Genomic DNA, 27,128 nt, shown 5'->3' with positions numbered 1-27,128 from the left:
CCAAAACTGAACATTGTGTCATTAATCACTCACCCTCATGTCGTTCCACACCCGTAAGACCTCCGTTCATCTTCAAACACAAATTAAGGTATTTTTGATGAAATTGGAGAGTTCTATGAATAGACAGCAATTTAACCACCACTGTCGAGGTCCAGAAAGGTACTAAAGACATTGTTAAAGTGGTGCAGTGGTTCAACCTTAATGTTATGAAGCGACGAGAATACTTTTTGTGCGCAAAACAAAAACAAAACAAAAAATAATGACTTGAGTCAACATTATCTTCTCTTCTGTGTTATTCTCTTACGCTGTTTATGTCCAGCACTTCCAGGTTCCACGTCACAGAATGCTGGCAATATTGTTGAAATAAAGTCGTTATTTTTGCGCAATTTTTGTTTCGGATTTCATCACAAATATCTTAATTTGTGTTCTGAAGATGAACGAAGGTCTTACGGGGTTTGGAACGACATGAGGGTGAGTAATTAATGGCAGAATTTTCATTTTTGGGTGAACTAACCCTTTAAGGTAGAATTTAGGTAGTTTTTTTTTTCTTTTCTTGGTGCAAATATCAACACAGCACAACACTTATAATAAATGGCAACAAGGCTTGTTTTCAGATAATATTTATTGAATAGTGAACTTTGTCTTGTGGGACTGGCTTTTATTTATTCATTTTTATTAAATGCATAAACAACTTAAAAAAATTGAACATATGTACATATGTGCGTGTTTAGGACCTGCAGCGTGACATTGAGCAGCACACTGAGAGGGTAGCGTCTGTGCTCACTCTATGTGACGTGCTTCTACGCGATGAGGATGCCTGCAGCAGCAACGGAGAGAATGACTCCATCCAGCACACCACGCAGCGCTTGGATCAGCGCTGGAGAAATATATGCTCCATGTCTCTTGAAAGGAGGCTGAGGTGTGGCCATATACCCAGATGACTCTAAGCTTAAACACACACTTCTCACAGATGTTTCGTTTATCTGTTGCATCTCTTTATGGGAAGGAAATCTCAGTTCACTCTAGATCCAGATTAAGAAACTGCTTTTTGATTCACTGCTCCCTACTGATTCTGGGATATCTGTGAAAGTTCTCTTGGCTTGAAAAAGTTTTTTTTTTTTTTTTTTTTTTTTTTTTTTAATGCCCTATAACATCTAAACACTCAAACTATAATTACAATACCATATATAATTACAATATATATATATATATATATATATATATATATATATATATATATATATATATGTATATGTATATTAGTAGTTGATATATTTTTTTATTATATCTCTTGAAATACCTTCAGTTATATGTATATTTCAGTTATATGTATAATTATTATAAAATATAAAGTTTTTATAACAATATATTTAATATGATATGGTAATTACTAAATTATAAATAAAATATTTTATATTATTTTATGTTTTACATTCATTTAAATTTATAAAAAATAGACTGTTTTTAATCGCTCACATCTTTTTTGCAGGATTGAGGAGACATGGAGACTTTGGTGTAAATTTCAGGAGGATTATTCTTCGTTTGAGGACTGGCTGAATGTAGCTGAGCGCTCCGCTGCTGAACCCAATTCCTCAGACGTCCTGTACACTGACGCCAAAGAGGAACTCCAGAAATATGAGGTTTGATTCCAAACAAATGCTAAACTAAGAGCCTTTGAATAGTTGTGCTACAGGACCATTTAGTGCATGTCAGATGTTTAATCCTGCTGTTTTAGGAACACAATCAGTTATTAGGGGAATATCAGATTCCTCAAGCAATCATGTACTGCATGTCAGCAGTTTTTCATTTACTGAATGTTTTGTCATTCAAGGTTGTATTTAGAAATGTTTTCAATGTTAGTTTTTGTTTGGTTTCTCGTTTTAGGGTTTCCAAAGGCAGGTACATGAGAGTCTTACCCAGCTAGAGATCATTAATAACCAGTACAGGCGACTGGCACGGGAGAACCGCACCGATGCAGCCAGCAGTCTCAGGGCCATGGTGCATCATGGGAACCAGCGCTGGGACGCACTCCAGAGGAGAGTGGCTGCAATACTGCGGAGACTCAGGGTGAGGACACTGATACACTTTGTCATCTATGCATTTATATTCACCTGAGTGATAATACAAACCTCTCCCAACTTCATTTTTTTCCTCCCTCTTTCTTTGTCATTTAGCATTTCACAAGCCAGAGAGAGGAGTTTGAGGGAACCCGCGAGAGCCTCCTTGTCTGGCTGACTGAGATTGACCTCCAGCTTACCAACATGGAACACTTCTCAGAGACCCATCTTCAAGACAAAATGAAACAGCTGAAGGTTAATTTAAATTAAGTTATTTAATCAGTCCGTAGATGTCGACACATGACATGAATAAATGACAACAAAATGTCAATTTTAGGTGAATTTAATTGAACTTTTCCCCTACAGAGTTTTAAGAAGGAGATCACTCTGAACACCAATAAGATTGATGCTCTGATCGTGTTTGGGGAGGGTCTGATTCAGAGGAGCCTTCCGCTAGATGCCGTTGTGATAGAAGATGAGTTAGAAGAACTGCACACGTACTGTCAAGAGGTGTTTGGCAGAGTGGCACGATTCCACCAGCGCCTCACCAGCCTCCGCCTGGTATTATAAACATTCGCTTTTCTGTAACACTTTAGTTCTCACTTTTAACTAGGTGCTTATTAGCTTAGCATATTGAATACTTTTATTCAGCAAGGAAGGATGCATTAAATTAGCCAAAAGTAGAGATATTTACTATTTCAAATAAATGCTGTTCTTTTGCTGTTTCCACAAAAATATTAAGCAGCACAACTGTTCTCAACATTAAAAATAAGAAATGATTCTAGAGCAACAAATCAGCATATTAGAATGATTTCTAAAAGATCATGTGACACTGGAGTAATGACCGTTTCACTGTAATAAATTAAGATTTAAAATATATTAAAATAGAAAACATTTATTTAAAATTCAAATAATATTTCACAGTTTTTACTGTTTTAGATCAAATAAATGCAGCCTCAGTGAGCATAAGAAACCTAAAAATCCCCAAAACTTTGAACAGTAGTATATATTTCTTCATCCTTCTTTTTGCAATGGCAGAAGTGTCCAAAAACTTTGCATATGGGCCATTTTATATGAGTATAAATGATAATGTTTTCTCTCTGAAACCCCTGCAGGAACAGCCGGATGTCTTTGATGGTGAGCGGTCCAGAGAGACGCAGAGCACCCCTGCCTCCAGCCAGCCCTCCATGTGCCTGTTATCACCGCCTCAGGAGCGCTCGGGCCGTGAAACCCCCATCAGCGTGGATTCCATCCCTCTAGAGTGGGACCATACTGGGGACGTTGGCGGCTCTTCTTCGCATGATGAGGAAGAGGACGCTGCATTCTTTTCTGCTTTGTCAGGTAAATACGTATAGAAGTGTTTTGATAACCAGGCAAAATTTGCCAAATTCAGTGTCTAGTTTGTCCTCAGAATGGTTTATTATATCGACTTGGTACTTGTTGACACAGATTTATATCAGTCTGCCAGAAAACAATGCTGTGCACCAGTAAATTACAAAAAGAAACGCCAGCCAAACCGATGCAACTGCCAATTTTAACCAGCTTTTGCCAGTTTTATGTCCATTGGCATATCATCTGAGGCTGAGACATACTGCTGCTTTAGCCATTCATTTTCTCTCCCTCCAGATTTAGAGGTCACAGAAATCCCAGAATTCTCATCTGAGGTGACAAAGAAGTCTTTTGGAGAGCCTTTAGGTAGGCCTCCATGTCCCTTTACATGTACTTGGCTTCAGATGTGCATGAGAGCAAGATCTTACCTTTTTTGGTGCATTCACATCCGTCCGGTCCCACACCTCCCTGCTTCTTCTCATTCCCTTTCCACATTATTCTCTTTCTGTCTCTCCCTCCTGTCCTGTTCCCACATCGCTGTCGATACACATAGACTAGGTTTGCTGGATCATCAAAGGCCTGGTATTTTTTCCTTTCAGTGCAGAACTTTCTCTCTCTCTTAAATCAAAAGATGCAAGTGTACTCCCCTCACCCTGCTCTGCTATGTGCTCTTATCATGAAAGACTTGGGCCTGTGATTAGGTTCTGTTGGTTAAGAGGAGGGCTGAGAGCAGGGCATGTCCAGATCTCAGGGAGGTTATGAGAGGGTTGCGTCCCCTTCGCTCAAAACGGCTCAGTGCACCTGCTCATCCCCCTCCACAGCTTTCATGCTCATGCAAAAGATAATAATTCATTTATCTAAACTGCACACTCTTGAAGCTTTGCTCATTACTGGAGAAGTGTACATGATGTACCAGTGTGTCAGTATTTGAAAAAATGTTTGTTTGATGCTTTTACTTTTAAATGGGTTGTACTTGTACTTTTATCCTGGAATCTACTTATAATTGAATGTTTATGCCAATAACATTTGTGTAAAACATATTTTATGTTTTATGGCCATTTTCCACCCTGTCTCTGGCCCTTTGAAAGAACATGATAAAATGTTTCTTGAGCAGTAATTTAGCATATCAGAATGATTTCTGAAGGATCATGTGACACTGAAGACTGGAGTAATGGCTAGCTGATGAAAATTCAGCTTTGCCATCAAAGTGACTTATTTAAAAAAAAAACATTTAAAAAATCTTACCGACCCCAACCTTTTGAATAGCTGTGTGTTTTGTTGAAAATAAACTTCAGCCACTCATATCTAATGTTGGGGTCTTTCAGTATGGTATGCAGAATGAGGAAAAGTGCAAGGTTTTACACTTTCCCACAATATTATCTACCCTACTTCTTCCTCATTACCTCACCGTGACCGATTTGGCCAAGTTTCTGATCACTCAGTAGGCCCTGGTGTGGGCTGTCATGTGCATATGCACTTATTTCTGGAACATCACAAAGATTGGATATCTTTTTTTTTTCCTCTGGTGCAGAAATTTTCAATTTGATGTGACCCCTGTAAAACAAAATAGTTTTATACTACTTGTGTCCATTCTTATTTCACAGCCAAAGTGAAATGCCTGTGCAAAGCATCGAGTTAAATCTCTCTCTCTCTCCCTCTCTCACACACTCACAGGACAGAATTGGCACTTTCAAAACACGCCTGAAAGAAAATCCTTCCAGCTGGACGACTCCTCACCTACACATGCAAGCACTCCTTTTAAACAAGGCTACGTGAGTATATACCCTTTCCTTTTTAACCCAGCACTTTTATAATCTCATTTGCATGTTGTCATCTTCCTCATTCAGACTTTGCCTGCATAAATGTGGATTCTCAAGTAGTATTCATAGTATTCAAATGTCCATTGAACTGCTGCAAAGGCCTGTCAATTTTACATCAATTTTCCATGCTAGTATAAACATGTGGATTCTCATAAGTTTGAAAGGTGATTGTAAAGGCACATGTGTGATGTGTCTGTGCACTTTGCAGGTTCAGCTGATGTCTGAGTGCAGCGGCAGCATTGAGAGTGTGAAGAGAGTTTCTATGATCCTGGATGAAGAACAGCAGGAGGAACAAGGCCTTACTGGCCTCGGCACTGCAGACAAACAGTCAGGTAGAGACACTTTGTCAGACACAGAGGGACATGAGGATGTACTTGACCTGAGTGAGTTATGTAACAAGACACTTCACATATAATTGGGTACATGCACTGACGCAGATCACATGTACAGGGGACTACTTGTCATTTTAATAAAAAAAAAGGATAAAAGACTTGTTATAAAATACTTATTATTTATCAAAAATAGCATATGATGCCACCTCATGGATGGATGGATAGTTGGTTGGACGGACAGATGGATGGATGGATGGATGGATGGATGGATATATAGTTGAGTAGATGGAGGAATGGGTGAATGGGTAGATAGATGGATTGGTAAATAGGTGGCTGGGTGGCTGGATGGATGGATGGATGGATGGATGGATGGATGGATGGATGGATGGATGGATGGATGGATGGATGGATGGATGGATGGATGGATGGGAAAGTTAGATTGGAAAGTTGGATGGATGGATGGATGGATGGATGGATAGTTGGGTAGATAAATGGAGTAATGGGTGGATGGGTAGATAGATGGATTGGTAAATAGGTGGCTGGGTGGCTAGATGGATGGATGGATGGATGGATGGATGGATGGATGGATGGATGGATGGATGGATGGATGGATGGATGGATGGATGGATGGATGGATGGATGGGAAAGTTAGATTGGAAAGTTGGATGGATGGATGGGTGGATGGATGGATAGTTGGGTAGATAAATGGAGTAATGGGTGGATGGGTAGATAGATTGACTGGTAAATAGATACCAATGGGTGGATAAATTGATGGATAGATAGTTGGATATGGATGGATGAATAGGAAAGTTAGATGGGAAAGATATATGGATGGATGGATTGTTGGGTGGATAAATGGAGGACTAGGTGGATGGGTAGATAGATGGATTGGTAAATAGGTGGCTGGGTGGATAAATTGATGCTTAACTATAGATAGTTGGATATAGCTGGATGGATTGGAAAGTTAGATGGGAAAGTTGGATGGATGGATAGTTGGGTAGATAAATGGAGTGATGGATGGATGGATGGTTGGTGACTGGGTGGATGGATGGATAGATAGATGGATGGATAGTTGGCTAGATAAATGGAGGAATGGGTGGATGGGTAGATAGATGGATTGGTAAATAGCTGGCTGGGTAGATAATTTGATGGTTGGTTGGATTATAGATAGATGGATGAATGAATGGATAATTAAATGGGTGGGTAGATCAAATGAAGACAAGGGTAGAAAAAAATCAATCTATCCAATTCATCAGTTTTGATAAATGGATATATGGATGGATAGACAAATGAAGGAACTAGATTGATGTATAGACAGAAGGATGAGTTGTTGAATAAATCGATGAATGGGTAGGTGGATGGATAGATTAAATAAGTGGGACGGATGGATGGTTGGTTGGATGGATGGATGAGTGGATAGGTGGATCAACATTTATGGATGAATTGATGGATAGAGAGTTGGATAGACAATGGAGGAACGGATGGATGGATACATGAATAATTAGATGGGTGAGTAGATAGATGGTTAGATGAATGAAGGGATGGAGGGATAGGTAGATAAACGAATGGATAGGTCCTCTGAATGTGTCCTCTGTTCTCCACAGGAGTGATCGAGCGCTGGGAGCTGCTGCAGGCTCAAGCAGTGAGTAAGGAACAGTGCTGCACCAAAGACCCCCAGCAGCTGACCTCTGACCTGCACGACATCACATTCCTGGCTGGATCGTGTCACCCCTGAGCTGGATAGACTACAGAAACCCGAGACATCAGCCAGTGTCAAGGTCTTAGAAGAGAGGGTCAAACAGCTTAAAGTGAGTGTCACAGTTACAGTACTGCACTGCATCCAAACACACCTTTATTGGTGTTCTAAATGCATTTAATAGTACTTTATTCATAGCTGTCAGTCACGTTACTGCGCAGAGACCTGGAGAGGCAAAACATCCATAGAACTGTTGCACAGGCCTGTCAATGTTCCATCTTTCAAACCATGAATATTTAGATCACCTTTCAAAAGAAGAAAAACAAAGATGTGAACAAACTGCAAGTTCTGGGCACTTAAATCACTAAAAACAGCAGGACGTTCTAAAACACTTAATGATTCATACTATATAGATGGCAAGATGATGAGCCCTGTATATGAATTCTGTGCATTAAATTGCATTATAATGGTTGTCTATGGAAAAAAAAACGCATAACGTGAAAATATGTGTTCATATTTTGGATTCATCTGCTTGCCTGTACAAGTGTTTTACTAATGAGTTTTAGCTATGATGAATTTGGTCCTCCAATTTAACTGTCCTAATGCATTAAGCCACATTAAAGGGTTAGTTCACCCAAAAATGATGAAAATAATGTCATTAATTACTCACCCCCATGTCGTTCTACACCCGTAAGACCTTCGTTCATCTTCAGAACACAAATTAAGATATTTTTGATGAAATCCGATGGCTCAGTGAGGCCTGCATAGCCAGCAATCCAACTTCTCAAGATCCATAAAGGTACTCAAAACATATTTAATGTGGTGATGGCCGATTTTAAAACACAGCTTTGAAGCCTTATAAATCTTTTGTTTTGAATCAATGATTCCTGCTGTTCTTCATCCAGGATCATAGAAACTCTCTTCACACTCTTAATGCTGCCGCTGCACTCAGACATCAGCTGAACCTGTATCAAACTGCTGAAATCATGTGACTTTGGCGCTCCGAACATTTGATTCGAATAAAATGATTCATAAAGCTACAAACCTGGTGAAAAAAAATAACTGGCGGTCAGCGGAGGAAAGCTTTGTTTTGCCCTCCAGGTGGGTGCTGTATAAGGGTGTGATGTCATAAAAAACTATAAATACTGATAAAATACAGTAGATGGGGAAGCTGATGTTGTTCTGGCTTAGGCTCATCTCATATTATATCTCTCGCTCACCTTCAGTGTGTTCCCATGTTCCTGAAGAATGGACAAATACAGAGACACTAGAAAGTAAAAAAGGTAATATTGTCTTCACACTCCGGTTTGTTTTTTCATTATGCAGGAAATGCAGAAGACATTTGCTTGTTATAAGACCATGATGCTGTCTCTGAACCTGGGTGGGCAAGAGCTGCAGCAGGGGGCCACTGGACATGAGCTTCAGGAGGGTCTGCGCAGCATGAATCGCCGCTGGACAGAGGCTTGTGCAGGCCTAGAGGGATGGGAGGGCAATCTACGCAATACACTAGAACGCTGTCAGGTGAGAGAACTGTCAAACATTCATACTAAACCTCGATGAACGTCTATCGGGTTTGATGACACGTGAAACTGACCATCTGCCCTCATGTAGGAGTTCCATGAGATGGTCCACTCTCTACTGCTGTGGCTGGCCCATGCAGAGAGCAGACGCTACACAGTGAACATCGGACGACCCATTCTGTGCAGCCCTCCATTCTTCAGGAACACAGGAAAACACTGAAGGTGAGCGCGAGAAACCGGCTTCTGACATGAGATGAGCCTAAACTTGAACAACATCAGCTTACTCATCTACTAAGACTGTTCAAGCATTGATACTATCTCTGGTGTAGTGAGCTTTTGTATTGCTCCCCCTGGTGGCAGGATCTGGCAGAGGAGCTGCAGGGCAGGCAGAAGCAAGTGAGCTCCCTGCAGGAGATCGTCTCTGAGCTGCTTCCCGAGGCTGCTGGGGAGGACAGTGCTGAAGCTAGGGAAAAACTCCACGTCATTGGAAGCAAACTACGACTGCTGTCACGTCAAGTCGAGCAGGACCTCCAGATGATTCAGGAGAGATTGGTAAGAGTGTTTTTCAAAATATTCTTGAGGCATTTACAACACAGAGTTAAAAAAAAGGAGGCTAATTCCACTAAGGACACACTGCATTTTTTTTTTTTTTTTTTTACTTATTTTTATTATTTAATTGGTAAAAAAAAATGCTATACATTTGAGTGTCACAATTCATTGCTACCAATTAAAGAATGTCCATTTAAATATAGAGGATTAATTAAAACCTTGAACGTTTTGAGGCCACAGAAGCACATTTCTCCTCTTCTTAAAAATTCTTACACAGATTTTTTTTTACCATTCGTTTTTACAGACTTTTTACCATTCATGAGTTTGGGGTCAGTTAAGTTTTTTTTTTTTTTTTATTAAAAGAAATGAATAGTTTTTCCAGCAAGGACACATTAAATTGATCAAAGGTTTCAGTAAATATATTTATAATATTACAAAAGATTTTTATGTTCTGAATAAATGCTTCTTCTGAACTTTCTATTAATTAAAGAATCCTGAAAAAACTAAAATAAACCAGATTTTATTCAGACACCTTGAACATTTTATTCATTAATACAGTTTATTCACTATAGTTTAAAAAAGGTAATAAAATATGACAAGATCTCAGAGTTAAACAGAGTTAAACAAGATCTCAGAGTTAAAATGAATTTTTGGTTCAAAATCTTTATCAATTTTACTGGTAGTCCACTGAATATGAAGAATTTGTGGGTATAATAATAATGTCACAGTTTACTTTATTTTGCCATCTTCACTTACATAAATGAACTATAGGGTCCTGCACCCACTAGTAAAAAAAAAAAAAAAATATATAAATATATATATATATATATATATATATATATATATATATATATATATATATATATATATATATATATATATATATATATATATATATACAGTACAGTCCAAAAGTTTGGAACCACTAAGATTTTTAATGTTTTTAAAAGAAGTTTCGTCTGCTCACCAAGGCTACATTTATTTAATTAAAAATACAGTAAAAAACAGTAATATTGTGAAATATTATTACAATTTAAAATAACTGTGTACTATTTAAATATATTTGACAAAGTAATTTATTCCTGTGATGCAAAGCTGAATTTTCAGCATCGTTACTCCAGTCTTCAGTGTCACATGATCCTTCAGGAAATCATTCTAATATGCTGATTTGCTGCTCAATAAACATTTATGATTATTTTCAATGTTGAAAACAGTTGTGTACTTTTTTTTCAGGATTCCTTGATGAATAGAAAGTTCAAAAGAACAGCATTTATCTGAAATACAAAGCTTCTGTAATATTATACACTACCGTTCAAAAGTTTGGGGTCAGTAAGAATTTTTATTTTTATTTTTTTGAAAAGAAATTAAAGAAATGAATACTTTTATTCAGCAAGGATGCATTAAATCAATCAAAAGTGGCAGTAAAGACATTTATAATGTTACAAAAGATTAGATTTCAGATAAACACTGTTCTTTTGAACGTTTCTATTCATCAAATAATGCCTGAAAAAAAATATTGTACACAAATATTTTGTACAATTGTACACATTAAATGTTTCTTGAGCAGCAGATCAGCATATTAGAATGATTTCTGAAGGATCATGTGACACTGAAGACTGGAGTGATGATGCTGAAAATTCAGCTTTGCATCACAGGAATAAATTACTTTGTCAAATATATTCAAATAGAAAACAGTTATTTTAAATTTTAATAATATTTCACAATATTACTGTTTTTTTTTTTTTTTACTGTATTTTTAATTAAATAAATGTAGCCTTGGTGAGCAGATAAACTTCTTTTAAAAACATAAAAATCTTAGTGGTCAAACTTTTGGATGTACTGTGTAGTATATATATATATATATATATATATATATATATATATATATATATATATATATATATATATGTGTGTATGTGTATATATATATATATTTTTTTTTTTTTTACTAGTGGGTGCAGGACCCTATAGTTCATTTATGTAAGTGAAGATAGCAAATAAAGTTAAACTGTGACATTATTATACCCAAAAATTCTTCATATTCAGTGGACTACCAGTAAAATTGATAAAAATTTGGAACCAAAAATATGGAACCAAATATATATACCAAATAAAAAAAAAAAAATATATATATATATATATATATATATATATATATATATATATATATATATATATATATATATATATATATATATATAAAATTCAAAAAAAAAAAAATATATATATATATATATATATATATATTCACTCATATTAAGCAACTCAACTGTTTTCAACATTGTTAATAAAAAGAAATCAGCAGCAAATCAGAAGACTGGAGTAATGATGCTGAAAATTCAGTATATTAAAATAGAAAACTGTTAAATTGTGATATTTCCCAATATTACATATTTACTGTATTTTGATCAAATAAATGCAGCCTTGGTGAGTATGAGACTTCTTTTAAAAACATTCAAAAATCTTATCAAACCTAAACTTTTGAATGGTTGTATACATTAAAATTATTTGATCTGAGTGCAAATTTTTGCCCCACCATGTCAACAATTACAAACAGTAATTAACCAAGATAAGGCAGTTACTGTTCATTTGTACTATAAATAATATTTCAATTAAAAGTATATTACATGCTCATGAATTAGAGCACTAGGATGTGGTTGAGTAGTTTTCATTTGTGATGAGGGGCTGAACTCTTCTCTGTCTGCTTGCAGGAGTCCACAACTGATGCTGCAGGAGACGGGAAATCCTCCGAATGCTCTCGGTACTGTTGCACACACACATTAACCAGTTTCATTTTTTTTAAGCCTTTTTACATTTTTAATGAATAGTTCTAGAATATTCATTAAAAAAGCGTAGAATATTATAAAAATATATATGTATCACGTACAGCACTAGCCTCAAAATGGTCTTGCTCTTATAAAACGGTCATCACACACAATATAAATATTAGAACCAAAAATATGTATCAATGCTACTTTCATAAAGTAAAATCACTAAATACCTCCCTTCTGTTGGAAAATAGTTTTCTTCAAATAAGAACAAACATGTTTATGTTGCTAAGGGTGTTGTTTAGTGATACACAGAACCGTTGGGTGAGGCGGTCATAGTCATTCTTTATTGTGAATAAAACAGCTATCAGAATCACTTGTACTAAACGTTTTATAAAAGCAAAAATGCACATACCCAGTATTATATACACGTTTTGATTTGAAAAAAAGAGCAGTAGTAAGGGTTTTATTTTTCCTGTTTCAGGTCAAAGCGTGACCCATCCCCTCAGCGTTCGTTCTTCTATCGGGTCCTGCGCGCGGCTTTCCCTCTGCATCTCCTGTTCCTCCTGCTGCTGGTTGTGGCCTGCTTGGTCCCTCTTTCTGAAGACGACTACAGCTGCACCCTTTCCAACAATTTTGCCCGTTCTTTCCACCCCATGTTACGCTACACCAACGGTCCTCCTCCCACATGAGCCCCTCGTCAACTGTTCTCACGATCGATCCACGGAGCCGTTCTCATGACTCAGATGTGCGGCGAAGCACCACACTTTTGTCCAAGCAATATTTTTAATGGTTGTATTTATATAATTGGTTTTATGCTATTTATTCCCCTTTGAGAGCCATACTACTGATATTTTGTTGTTAATGTTACGAGAATGTGATCTAAAAAAAAATGTCCCTTTTCTTGTCACAATGCTGTAAAGTCAATCATTGTATGAGCTTGAATGTAAATCACTGATTTTTTTTTTTTTTTCCAAATGTTTCTAGATTTAAGCACATCATGCACTGATTATAAGAGTTTGCAAGTGGAAAAGATGAACTGTTCAGCCAGTTTGTGGTGACATGATGGATAGCTGCTATTTTGGGATTATGTGGTCATTTTTAAATTATGAATCTGAATTAACTGTATTTGCAAAGCCCAAAACAAAAATATATTTAAAAATATCAAATGCACATGAAACATTTTAATTCACCCCAGTGTAAATAACACATTGTTACATATGTGCTGCAAGGTGGAACACAAAGTGTACAGAAATTAAAGTTTGAAAACTTTTTACAAATTATGTCCTGTTTAAAAAATAAACATTGTCTACTTCAGTAAAACTGTATTACATCTGGTCTTTAATTCTTAGTAGTCAACAAAAGTTGTAAATTTATATCAAACAATTCAAATGGCTGCCGGCAGATAACTTTATAAATACTTTGACTCCATCTGTGCAATTATTAAGTACTTTTAACATCTGTATGCTTTAAGGTAGATTTAGTTTTATATCAGTTAATAAATTGTCTCAACTGAAAAACACTTTCTTGTAACTTTTTTCTTTTAAAAAAAAAAAAAAAAAAAAAAGTGTAGACTATAGGCACACATATTTTGGCTTTTGTGTCTCAAGACAGGACTTTCTGAGAACTCTTCAATAGTGCAATATCAAAAGTAATTCTGGTAACTGTGGTTCATCTTACAAACAGAACAGTTTTCACAATGGAATAAATTGGTGATATGACTAGAAAATGTATAAATGTTTTGTACAAGGCCTTTATGGTGTTAAAGGGGTTTACTAGGTAGGGAGCAGGACGAAAGTAACTGTTTTTTGAAACATTTTGCTTTGGTTACATTTGTCAAAAATAACAGATGCAAAGAAACAGATGACATTCATGAATCCTCTTGCTTTGACCAAAAAAAGGCTTGATTCAGGTCTCAAATCTTTGGACCAGAATTTAGTCTTTGTTCACACTGGAGACTAATCTCTCATCGTTCATACAGTCATTTTACAAGTGTTGGAATCTGATCTGTTCATTTCCGACAGGGTTGTCAATAGCCGCTCTATCTACAGCATTTGTTATAGGCATCGTGATGCTGATTTTTTTTTTTTTTTTTTTTTTATTTTACAGAAAGTGACAGTAGCAAGCTTACTGTATAGAAAGAAATGAAAAAGTAGAAATTGTACACCAGGTCCATCTTGTCTGTGAAAAAAAAAAAAAGTTCACAGGAAAAACATTCAAGGCATCCGTGATGTTTTTCAACTTGTGAAATCCTATTCCACTTTTTTTTTGGCTGTTTTTGTTGTTCATCTTCCCGAAACTACAAATCATCCTTCAGCACTGGAGAGAAAGAAGAGCAATTTAATGTGATTTTTAAATTATTTTTTCAGCTTGTATTGTTATTTTAGGATTTGTGGAAAAAAATTTAGCTGGCCTGTAAAATAAAATATATAAACTAAATCTTTTATAAAACAGGCATTTCCATCAGTAAAACTATTTTTATTTATGTCAGCATCACAATGCCTGCATTATGTAGCGTTACGAAACAAACCACTCTTTCTATATCTTACCAGACAGAGTTTAGGGTCCATGCTGAGAAGCGCAGGTGAAGGCCTCCTGGACGCCTTTGCCCTCTCGAGGGCCGGAGTGAGACAGACGTGAGCTGTGCATGATATGAGCGTCCAGCATCTCCAGAAGCAGGTCATACAGAGGAACCATCTTCTTCATCTTCATGCAGTGGAGGTGGTCCATGCCTTTGTTACTACAGATGAGTAGTGGATATATGGTCAGTGGAAGGTTTTGCACAGATCAAGAGTTACAAATACACATCACTAAGACAGGCTACAAGCTCACAAGTTGAAGACTGTACTATACAGTCAAGCTAACCTTGAAAAAGTAGTTAGCTACATTACTAGCTTCTCAAAATTTAATGAAGTTCAGTAGAGTCAAGCTAAACTTTTGAAAAAGCTGTTAGCTACATTACAAGCTACATGTTTAAAGTAGTTTAAATTAGTAAGCCAACCATGTGAAAATGGAGTTAGCTTAGCTACAATGCTTAGCTAATCATAATTTAAAGAAGTTCAATACAGTCATGCTAACTTTCTGAAAAAAGTAGTTAGCTAAACTATAAGATACTAGTAAGCTATATTGATTAACATTAATTTCAAGTCATTCAAAACAGTCAAGCTAAACTTTTGAAGTAGTTAGCTAACAAAAAGCTAACCAGATTCAAGCAAAAGTGATAATGCACATAATTAGCATAATTATAATTTAATCAGAGCTGTATTTCTCTGGCTCAAAAACAATGAGGGTTTTTGAAGTAATGAATCTCAATTAGGGTGACAATGACAGATAAATGTACCTTACATACTGTCTAACAAATGATATACAATATATCAGGCATGTAATCAGCTAAAGATAAAAAAGCTGGAAAATCCGTCCACACCCACAAGCCACGCCTTGTCACTTCTTATTTAAAATATATACTGTATCTTATATTGTAATAATACATACTATTGTCCTGTAAAAATAAAAGCAGCATTTAATAATCATAATAATAATTAATATATTATATAATGCAATAAAAGTATTAATAGAATTGTTATTATTACAGTACCTGCCAAAAGTTTGGAAACAATTATTAATGATTTTAAAATAAATCTCTTCTGCTCACAGGGCTGCATTTATTTGATACAGTAAAAATACAGTAATACAGCAATATTGTGAAATATTGTTACAAATAATAGTAAAAAATAAATCTATATTAATATATTATAAAATGTAATTTATTCTTGTGATCAAAGCTGAATTTTCAGCATCATTACTCCTGTCTTCAGTGTCACATGATCCTTCAGAGTCACATGATCCTTCAGAAATCATTTCAATTTGACTTAACGAAACATTTCTGATTATTATCAATGTTGAAAACAGTTGTGCTGCTTTATATTTTTGGGGAAATGGTGATATTTTATTTTTCAAGATTCTTTGAAAAATAGTTCAATGAACAGCATTTATTTGCATTCATCAGTTGTATTAAATCATTTATTAAATAGAAATATTTTGTATGATGAATTAATTCTTCTCTTTTTTTTTTTTTAAATCTTACCAAAAATGTTTGAATAGTATTGTTTCCATGAAAATGTTAGGCAGTAAAAACTGCTTTTTAACATTGATAATAATAAATAGTGAATGTTTCTTGAGCAGCAAATCAGTATTTCTGAAGGATCATGTGACGATGAAACTTAACAACAACATAATTATTAACAATTACGATAACGATTCTAATTCGAATGTTGCGTTCCCAAATGCAATTTAAGCGTCACAAATGCAGTAGCATTTACATTGAATCAAAAATTAAAACACGCCTACTGTTAGCCTACAGCAAACATGCATCGCATCAGACGATAGCCTATTTGTACCTATAGAATTACATCACATCCGTTGCGAATTTTATGATATTAAATTTATTAAAAGGTTACCGGGCGAGTAACAGGTTTCATCGCTGATCTACTAGCATTTGGCGCGTTGAGTCATTTGAGCCATAGAGACAGAGCACATTTAAGCCACGCCCACACCGGGGGGGGAAACAATCCAACCGTCTCCATTGACTTTGTATTGCGTGCTGCTTCCTCTTTGTCATTTCTGACTTATAACAAAAAACAGAACAACAATGCCTTAAAGTTGCTGTGTGACGAGGTGTACAGCAAACAAGCTAAAAACCCAGACCTAAATTTTTATAAGCTACCGAACCGTAAAAGCCAGCCTTTAAGGAGACAAAAGTGGATACAGGCAATAAGATGTGAAGCATCAGCAGGAAGAAATGGTAAATTTTGGGATCCTGACACTCAGTATGCCTCAGTAAGCCCACGTGTGCAGTAAACATTCAGTCACTTAAGTCAAATATCCAAATGTCAGTTTTATATATTATATTTCCTGTCACTTACCCCTTTTCCACCAAGGCAGTTTGAGTGCTGGTTCGGAGCCAGAGCCTAGTTTCAAATCAGTTCTTTGTCTTTCGACACACAAAGCACCAGCTCCGAACCAGGAAAAGTGGTTCATAAGTATCACCAAAACATTGCTGGGCTAGACCCGCTCAAGAACCGCTTGCGTCAGGGGCTGGGGGCGGGGGTTACCATGACCAACAAGAAACTTGTGACCGCCATTTTTGAAATAGCAGCTAATCGAGCAAATAGCAGCTCGAGTGTAATCTCCATCTATATACAAATTACGGCGAGCCGTGTTTGGATGCCGATGTAGGTTCGCAAAGCCATGATCATCAACCGTAGTGAAACATGATTCGGTGGGTGCCGCGGATCCGCGGGAGCGTTTGTAGAGCATACGACTCCTTGTACTTTTATCGTTCTCGCTGAGCTTTGATGTCATGCGCCGATTGCTATGCGAGAAGCCGATGCATCTCAAACAAGCCTGCTGTGTTTGTGTTTGGCGCTGCAGCGTTAGCTTTGCTGTGAAATATGAGATGTATGCAGTGATGTAAGTCCTGGCTCTGTGATGCACTCTAGCCCGTGGAAAGGCAAACTGGTTCTTAGAAGGCTCGTCAGTTGAACAAACTCCGAACTGGTACTAGCACTAGCTCTGAACTAGCACCCGGTTCGTGCCATAGACAGTAAGAGAAATGGACACAGCGACCCCATTGGAACTCAACTGAGACAAGTGAAGCCCATTTTTAGCGATTTTTTGCACTTCCGTTTCTGACGCGCAGACTCAAACTAAGCTTGATGACGTCAGCAACCTGTCTGACAGATGTAAATCTTCTAGTAGCTGTGCGTGCAAACTGCCATCGTTAATCTTGCAGAGACGGCGAGCTTGAGCGGGGAGTTCTTTGGCGTGAGTGAGCAGGAGTAAGTATTCTGATTAATTATTTTGTATAGTATTTTAAAATGTAACGCCAGTACGCCATATTAAGTTAATGCATACTATTGCCTGCGAGCTTCTCCTCCTGTCTGTACGGTAATTTCTCTCCTGTGCGACAGAGTGTCGAGTGGTTATGACGCAATCGTTAGCCTATTTTTACAAAAACTGTTTCTACGGGGCCATAATGTAACATAGAAGGTAATGGAGCCCTTTATACATTGTCATGTATCTTTAGAAATAAATAATGGACAAATGGAGTCTTTAAACACCTCAGATGTAAAGTTATTCGCTGTCAAAGTGACGCCAAAATGAATGGGAGTCAATGGGATGCTAACGCAAGTGAAGTTCTGCTACAAGATGGCGGCACGCGGCCGACTTCAACTTCCGGTCGACTTCCTTGGGCACTGGTTCGTGCTGGTGGAAAGGGGGTACCTGATTACGTTCCCCTCCAGTGGGTGTAGTTCTCATAGTAATATGACGTCACGCTCTGTCTCAATCACCTGTATCCACTTTTTAGTCCTTAAACGCTCGTTTTTTTGGGTCGACAGCTTATAAAAACTTTTGGCTTTTTGGTTCTGTTTTTTTTGCTTGTTTTTTGTACACTTTTTTGTTATAAGTCAGAAATGACAAGGAGGCAGCCTCACTATACAAAGTCAATGGAGACTGTTGGATTGTCCCCCCCCCCGGTGGGCATGGTTTTCAGATTATGACGCGTGTCGCTCTGTCTCTATTTTAAGTGACCGTTCATATGTAGCGTATAAAAACAGATGGAAAACTCATCCACGCCGCTTTCTCCTTTCGAAAGCGCTCGGGAGCTTACACTCCGGTGGCGTCTGCCATTACTAAGCAACAGTGCACTCTCCATGACGACGCGGTAGTTTGTTTCAGCAAAGGATATATGGATTTCCAGCAACAAAAATCACTTGCAGTAGCTCTGTTAGTAGATTTATTCAAAAATGGGTATCCGTGTACAGCTTTGATCAGACATTCCTCCATCTTGGTGCTTTGTTCTGCAGATGGCATAGTGCAGCGCTCTCTGGACCATTCCGTCCATGACGCATTTAAAAACATGACCTATTCACAGTTTATTTAGTTAACCGTTTCAGGCCATTTCACGATTTCAATCATCATGCAGTAACCAGCATAACACTGAACACCTGGACACTCTTTATTGTCTGTACCTGAGGTGCCTTATGTGGGAGAGCAGCATGAGCAGATGGGCTAGTCTGGTGGAGCGCTGCTGAAAGTTCAAGCCTGTCTTCGAGATGGCCCATACCAGAGCATCCGTCACTGAGTCCAGCAGACACAGCAGCTTCGACCTGCTCTGCAGTTCCTCTCCTCCCTCAGACGAACTCAGACACATGTCTGCAATGACGCACAAGCGTAGGTTCACAGCAATTCAAGCCATGAGACACTGACATTTACAGCCGTTTAAAATAATAGAGGGTGATACCCAAATAAGCATCCAATCCAAAGAATATCCCATTCAAAAACAACGCAACACATCTGGAGTGATCAAATAAGTGACACAGAGGAGACAAAGTGAAGACAGCTGTTGGGGGCTGAGAATGAAGAGATAATGCACGAGGAAAAGACAGATAAAAAGTTCAGAGGAATCGGAGCAGGAAGAAATATTGGTTCCTTCAGTAATATTAAACACTAAACAGATACTGCCTGTTACTTACAAAAGTGTTTGCTATGAAATGGATAGTTTGGTTGAAAGCGTGGATCACTCCTCAAAGCAGGGATGTTGTTTCCATTAAGACTTTATGGTGTGCGAGAGTTTTTCTTGCCTGGCCATGCCAAGGTTCTCTTCAATTAAAGCATGGATAGTAGTAACCTTCTGAGTTATGGGCCTCAAATTAACACTATTTATTACAGCTCTGTTAAGGGCAGGCATTTGTTTGGCCTTATGCCATTTGATAGACACTAGAGAGGACAAGAAATGAGGGGGGTTTGATTGGTGCATGACACTAGCTGGAATCAAACCTGCTTTTCCCATGTGAGAAACACTGCTATATGTCTGAAGCGTAAGAGCTAGGCCATGACATTCATTTATGATATATGTAATGGAGGCCAGTTAGTAAGAGCTGTGCAGGTAAAGCTCACTCCCCTGGCTTCAAGAGGTGCCCTAGAGGCTGCGGCTTGTTAGCGCACCCGCCTCCCATGCCAGAAACGCTGGTTCGAATCCCTCTCAGAGTAGAACCTGGAAGGGTTACATTGGTGCCTTGACCTGGATGGAAGTGAGGTTTAGGGGTTGAGTGTAATGAAGGCCAGCTAGAGTGAGCTGTGCAGGTAAACCTCACTCCCCTGGCCCCAAGAGGCGCATTCACAACTGACGCTAGAGACTGAGGTCACTTGTAAGCGCACCCACCTCCCATGTGCGAGTAGAACCTGGAGGGGTTACATTAGTGCCGGGAGTGAGGTTTAGGGGGGTCAGTGTAATGGAGGCCAGCTAGTAAGAGCTGTGCGGGTAAACCTCACTAACCTGGCCTCAAGAGGCACACTACCAACTGAAGCTAGAGGCTGAAGTCTCTAGCGTCCTTGTTAGTGCACCCACCTCACATGCCTGAAATGCCGGTTTGAATCCCGCTCAGAGTGATGCAAGTACAACCTGGAAGGGTTACATTGGTGTCGGAAGTGAGGTTTAGGGGGGGTCAGTGTAATGGAGGCCAGCTAGTAAGAGCTGTGCAGGTAAACCTCGCTACCCTGACCTCAAGAAGAGCACTTAAGGCTGCAGCTTGTTAGCATGCCCGCCTCCCATGCTGGAAATGCCGGTTTGAATCCCGGAGGGGTTACATATACAGACCCAAACGAATGCTTAGAGTTTGTTTGTAGCTGAAATGACAGCTGTTCACCATACTGGATCTTTATTTTATTTATTTTTTTATTTTACAATTCAGTGCTAGAGACAATGTATACATTTGCTTATACATTTAATTTTCCTGCAGTTTGTTGTTGCTTTAAATTTTTTTTTTTTTTTTTAAAGAAATTAACACTTTTATTCAGCAAGGATATATTAAATTGTTCAAGAGTGACAGTAAAGACATTTATGTCAAAAGATTTCTATTTCAAATAAATTATGTTTCAAACCCTATTCATCAAAGAATTTTGAAAAACTGCAAAAAGAATTTGTAAATATATATAAAAAAAGTTGATATCTGAAAAAAATTATGATTAAAAAAGTTATTTATGGATCAATATTAAATATTAGGATTAAATATTAATGGCTCCTCAAATTTTCACTATGGTATTATCAGTCATGTGAGAGTAATTAGAAAAAAAAAAAAACATACTTAAAATGAAAAAAACATAAGTATAGTAAAAACGTGTGCTAGTCTCTACTTACTCTCTTAATTGTCAACTAGTCAACTAGTCGCCCTCTTAACTAGTCAAACAAATAAGATACTACTGTGATTCACTGTGATTATTCTGTCCTATGGGGAAGGTCAACCAAACATGCACATTCATTATCCAATAAAATACACATTTGTTTTAGTAATAGAAGTAGTATAAATGCATGCACACTTCATAAACCTTTTAATGAGAAGAACACTTACTGGAGTTCAGGAGAATCATGGCTTTGAGACACACGTACTCCTCTCTCTGTAACTTGAGTTCTCTGAATCTGGACGTGGCTGCCAGCAGCATATCAAAGATTTCCACAAACCCCTGCACACAGCTGCCTTCGTCTCTGCCAAACACAAAGACTTTTATCAGTCTCACAAATTAGCTTCACCTCATCAGAAACACGGGACCGGGCCTTAATCTCAAACCTCACTAGCTGTATTCCAAATCCTGGCACCTACTGAAAGCACTAATGGTGAACTCTATACAAATGGAAAATCAGAGTATAGGTGCTCCCTGAGACGCTTATGAGGTGCTACAATTGGACCTGCAGCAGTAAATGAGACCAGACAGCGCTAACATTTCATTAAAACTTGTGAGAACAGAGAGAACAAAGATACAGCTACTTCCATTTAGCATTAAACAAGACTTATTCACAACCTAAACACAAGGGGGGCTAAATAATTGAGTTGTTGTACTTCAGTTCTATATTAACTATTATTTTAGGAGATTTGTATTTGTGTCAAATAATACTGAGAGTCATTATTGGCAGCTGCAGTCAGAAAAAAAAAAAAAAAATGAAAAATCGATGTTGACACCATTCACCAGGTTAAACTCGTGGACCCAGTTGGCTATGATACAATGAATTCCTTATCCAAGCCCATGAAAATACAGTAAATATCTGGCAACAGCTGCATATTTACAGCAAACCAACTCATGACTGGAACAGCTTGGAAGCATAGTCCAGTGTCTGCAGAGCATCTGTAACTTGGCCCATTTTTTTTTCCTCGCATGACAACATGGGTACACATCATGTTAGGGGGGTACAAAGGGCAGTGGCATGGAGGGGCCATGATAACAGAGAAGCCATGGAAGAATCAGTTCTGTTTTCCCACAGTTGTACTGGCAGCTCTCTAGTTCCCACCACACTCGCTGACACATCTGAACACATCTGGCCAAACTGCTGATTTTGTTTCACAGCTCTATTCTTGAGATGTTTTGCTATATTCTACAAAAATTGTTATGAACACACAGTTCTTTATACCAAGCTTCTGCAGTGTGAACACACACACACGTTACAATTTATAATTACATTTTAAATTCTAAAATTCTAGTTTCAAGGGGTCCTATTATGCAAAATTCACTTTTACATGGTGTTTGAACATAAACGTGTGTCGGCTGTGATTGTACACAACCATCCTATAATGGAAAAAATCCACCCACTCTTTTTTTAATCCACATAAAATATCATAAGCAGTGTCTCAGAATAAGCCGTTTGCAGATGGTAGCTTTTGTGACATCACAAATGCTTAGGTTCCACCCATGTCTGCTGACAGACTCTGCACTATTAGGCCGTGTGTCCACCTGAGCGTTTTTAGCCAGCTGAAAACGCTAGGCGCTCTGCTTAAAACGCCCGTCTGTGAGCGCTTGAGAGCGCTTCTGCAGCGTAGCATTTTTTTTCCGTTGAGACGCTTTGTTGCTATGATACGGAATATCCGTTGGTCGGAGTTTTATTTGTCCCGCCCCTCCTCCACTCTGATTGGACGGCTGGCTAAAAAGTGACAGTGATGAGCGCAGCGTTTTACTCAAAGTTGAACATTCTTCAACTCGAGGCGACCAGTAAAAAAAGAAAAGGCGACCAGCGTGAAAAAGACGCTCAGTGCCTCGTTACGCTCCTGGCGTTTAAAAAACGCGGCGCTCCCATTGAAAACAATTGAAAAAGTTCAATTATATTTAAAGTTCATTATTATATAATGACAGTTGTATCACCCTAACATTTTTTATTTTATGTCCCCCAAAATATCAAAATTCATTTTTAATTCAGAAATTAAAAACATGCTTGTTTTGAGATGTATTCCCCGTAAGTATGAACTGCATTTTATTGCATACATTTATTACATCATGCCATTGACTGATTGTATTTAGGTTGGACTGACCATGGTTAACATGTCTTTTAACCTTGACATGACTAGAGAGCTAACCGAAGTCTGTACATCAGAACACATAATCAGTGACTTTAATCACCCATAAATGATTTTATACCACATTGGCATACAGAAAAAATGGATAACTGCATAAAAAGCATGTGAGAATAAAGAGATGAATTCAAGCACTGAGAGATGAATGTGCCCGTTCATAAATTAGGCAATGGGAAGGATAAACACAATTAACACACTAGTTACCTGCTGAGACTGAGGTCTGGAGAGAAAATGAGCTTTCCAGGGTGATTAACAGAACGCCACATTAGTCCCAACATCAGCACCTCTAACCAGCAGCACTCTAACAAATGGACCTGGTCAAAAAGACTGAGCTCCACAAAACCTGCAGTAAGAAATAAGCACTTGTTACCAACTACATACACAATTACACAGTTTCATTCAATTCATAGCGAATCAAACATAATCCATAGTTCACAGTTAATATTCACAATTAGCAGAGTAGTTCATTTCAGCAGGCAGTGCTTCACTGAATGAAAGTGAATGAGAAAAGGCTTGTGTCTCCACATAAGCTGCTCATCCCTGGGGATCTGGAATAATCTGGAGGGAAAGTTTACTAATTGTTCATGTTCAGAATAAGAACATGATTATCCACTGATAAAAGACTGCCCATCTCAAATGCCAAACATTAATTAAAGTGATAAATCAGATCAGAAAACAGATTTCAGGCTAATAAACCTGTGATTTACACTGATAGATGTGATATACAACGTTTGGACTGTACTGTGTGTATGTATATATATATATATATATATATATATATATATATATATATATATATATATATATATATATATATATATATACATACACACACACACACACACACACAGTACAGTCCAAACGTTTGGAACCACTAAGATTTTTAATGTTTTTAAAAGAAGTTTCGTCTGCTCACCAAGGCTACATTTATTTAATTAAAAATACAGTAAAAAACAGTAATATTGTGAAATATTATTACAATTTAAAATAACTGTGTACTATTTAAATATATTTGACAAAGTAATTTATTCCTGTGATGCAAAGCTGAATTTTCAGCATCATTACTCCAGTCTTCAGTGTCACATGATCCTTCAGAAATCATTCTAATATGCTGATTTGCTGCTCAATAAACATTTATGATTATTTTCAATGTTGAAAACAGTTGTGTACTTTTTTTTTTTTCAGGATTCCTTGATGAATAGAAAGTTCAAAAGAACAGCATTTATCTGAAATACAAAGCTTCTGTAGCATTATACACTACCATTCAAAAGTTTGGGGTCAGTAAGAATTTTTATTTTTATTTTTTTGAAAAGAAATTAAAGAAATGAATACTTTTATTCAGCAAGGATGCATTAAATCAATCAAAAGTGGCAGTAAAGACATTTATAATGTTACAAAAGATTAGATTTCAGATAAACACTGTTCTTTTGAACTTTCTATTCATCAAATAATCCTGAAAAAATATATATTGTAAAAACACAAATATTTTGTACAATTGTACACATTAAATGTTTCTTGAGCAGCAGATCAGTCTATTAGAATGATTTCTGAAGGATCATGTGACACTGAAGACTGGAGTAACGATGCTGAAAATTCAGCTTTGCATCACAGGAATAAATTACTTTGTCAAATATATTTAAATAGTACACAGTTATTTTAAATTGTAATAATATTTCACAATATTACTGTTTTTTACTGTATTTTTAATTAAATAAATGTAGCCTTGGTGAGCAGACGAAACTTCTTTTAAAAACATTAAAAATCTTAGTGGTTCCAAACTTTTGGACTGTACTGATATATATATATATATATATATATATATATATATATTTTTTTTGCCTTCACAAACACTTCGTTTTCTTCACAAAAGTATTGCTTTCCCCCAAGAAATTGTGCTGGCTCACAAAAATATAGAAATTTTTTTCCCTCCCACTGCACAAATTTTTTAAATCACCAGTTTTGCAAGAAAATGCAAAGTTTCTAGGGAGAAAGCAAACGTTTTGAGAGCAAACAAAATTATTGAAATATAATTTTTCACCTCAATTTTTTCTGTATCATTTTGTCCATTTTAAGCACATTGACACATTATACATCAAGTTCACTTCAATCCAGAAAATCCATTCACTACAGAAACGGTTCTTCAAAGTTCAATATATAGAACTTATTTAAGAATTACCATTTTTGAGCCATGAATTTCTAGTGGTTTTTATAATAGTTTTGATTTTTGAGTTCAACAATGTCTGTGGCTAACATTACACGAGCAAACGATTTGTTCAACAGCATGAATAACATACAGTCATACCACAATCAATGGAATGACAACCATTGTGTGCTTTAAAAACATATGTTGCTAACAAGAGACTACATGAGGATTAAAACAGTTGATGCATGAATTTCACATAATTCGTCTAGCACATAATCTCACATCTTTGTTCTACACACAGAAAGTGTGCTAAACTATCTAAAAAAAAGATGGCTTCTTTAAAAAGGTTCTTTACACATAGTTACACTTCTATTTATAACCGTATCTTCCTGAAGAACCCTTTAAATGCTGAAATGTTTCTTTGTGTTAGAGTTTAGGGATCTTTATTCCCGCCTTTTTATTTTTCAAATCTGTAACTGTCAAGGCCACCTCATAATTGATTTTCTGTAGCTGAACGAGCCATCCAATTACATAAACTGTCGCTCTCAACAGGTAAATGTTTTCTTTCTTACAAATGTCTATAAATTTTAACTTTAAAAACCATGTTTTTTCTTTTTTCAGTTTAACAGAACATGTAAGTCAGTGGGACCAGCTCTGTTCAGTTAAGGATACTCATTATCTCTTTTCCACAAAGTAAGTAACGTTAATAGAGATGCTGAATTTATGATCCGTATGGTTAGATTTTTTTTTAATTATTAATTAATGCATAAACACACCCAGCCACAAAAAACATTAAAGCTAGCATCATGACTTTTCTATCACTTTTTCCTTTAATTTTGGCCTTTATAATCAAAAATTGTTTTTACAAAAACAACTGGAAGAGACACACTAACTAAACTCAATTGTGTGTTTCAGATGCTGTCTCCATCATCCGCTTAAAATACACACATAATGATTGACCTAAATACATCATAGAGGATTGTGAAGATATTTCACTGGACCTTGGTCTTCATTACATCTATATTACATTCAACTACTAACCCATGTATTCAAGAACTGAAAAAAAATATTCCATGTTCAAACTGCTAAATACAGATCAAAGCGTGATCAAAATGAAGGTTAATGTGCTTGACAAATGACATGCAATTCATTGGACAACTAAAAACTGTTTCAAAATTCATGTTTGGACAAGGTATGATGTAATAATTTATCTTAAATACAGAAGATAAATGACAAATTCTTATCAAGTAATATTAACTGCATCCCTTACTGTACTCATAAATTGAAAACTGCTATTCTAAAAACCCATTAGAAATTCCAGAGGGAATCCATGGTGATTCAGCCTTCTGGGTTTGGTCTACAAATTGATGCATGCTATTACCAAATACCTCAATTCCATGTAGATTTGCAGTTAGTCTTATTATTGGAAAAGTTCTATAAACCAGCAGAAATAAGGTAACACACTGAGCTAATGTTATAATTGAATCAGTTTTTCTTATAAATCTGGTTCTACACTCA

The 27,128-nt window shown here is 36.9% G+C and overlaps 2 protein-coding genes and 1 long non-coding RNA gene across 10 annotated transcripts in view; 2 read left to right on the top strand and 1 right to left on the bottom strand.

The window, feature by feature from the left end:
- Positions 1–13,615, top strand: part of LOC125277985 (nesprin-1) — a 115,982-nt gene extending 102,367 nt beyond the window's left edge. The window contains 16 exon segments of the mRNA XM_048206656.1: positions 732–919; positions 1,490–1,640; positions 1,885–2,067; positions 2,175–2,312; positions 2,424–2,618; positions 3,173–3,398; positions 5,061–5,158; positions 5,415–5,538; positions 7,143–7,246; positions 7,248–7,346; positions 8,561–8,755; positions 8,846–8,920; positions 8,923–8,976; positions 9,115–9,306; positions 12,015–12,064; positions 12,556–13,615. Of these exon segments, the coding sequence (XP_048062613.1) occupies positions 732–919; positions 1,490–1,640; positions 1,885–2,067; positions 2,175–2,312; positions 2,424–2,618; positions 3,173–3,398; positions 5,061–5,158; positions 5,415–5,538; positions 7,143–7,246; positions 7,248–7,346; positions 8,561–8,755; positions 8,846–8,920; positions 8,923–8,976; positions 9,115–9,306; positions 12,015–12,064; positions 12,556–12,763 (2,280 nt within the window). The 3' untranslated portion in view covers positions 12,764–13,615.
- Positions 13,616–13,704: 89 nt separating this feature from the next.
- Positions 13,705–27,128, bottom strand: part of esr2a (estrogen receptor 2a) — a 121,592-nt gene continuing 108,168 nt past the window's right edge. For 7 of the 8 annotated variants that reach the window (XM_048206649.1, XM_048206650.1, XM_048206652.1 and 4 more), the window contains 5 exons: positions 23,672–23,810; positions 21,482–21,615; positions 19,103–19,286; positions 14,621–14,811; positions 13,705–14,390 (listed from right to left, as the gene is read on the bottom strand). In XM_048206649.1, the coding sequence (XP_048062606.1) occupies positions 14,631–14,811; positions 19,103–19,286; positions 21,482–21,615; positions 23,672–23,810 (638 nt within the window). In that variant the 3' untranslated portion in view covers positions 13,705–14,390; positions 14,621–14,630. Of the gene's footprint in view, positions 14,391–14,620; positions 14,812–19,102; positions 19,287–21,481; positions 21,616–23,671; positions 23,811–27,128 lie in introns of those variants that run through there. The other variant, XM_048206655.1, reaches the window with a different exon arrangement.
- LOC125277986 lies at positions 14,703–27,122 on the top strand. Its single transcript, XR_007187028.1, has 3 exons — positions 14,703–14,835; positions 26,232–26,303; positions 26,526–27,122. It is a non-coding gene; the product is annotated as an uncharacterized LOC125277986 (long non-coding RNA).

This window comes from Megalobrama amblycephala, linkage group LG11, assembly GCF_018812025.1.
Source record: "Megalobrama amblycephala isolate DHTTF-2021 linkage group LG11, ASM1881202v1, whole genome shotgun sequence".
Taxonomy (NCBI): domain Eukaryota; kingdom Metazoa; phylum Chordata; class Actinopteri; order Cypriniformes; family Xenocyprididae; genus Megalobrama; species Megalobrama amblycephala.
Note: the sequence above shows the minus strand (reverse complement) of the source record. Positions and strands in the feature narration are given on the sequence as shown.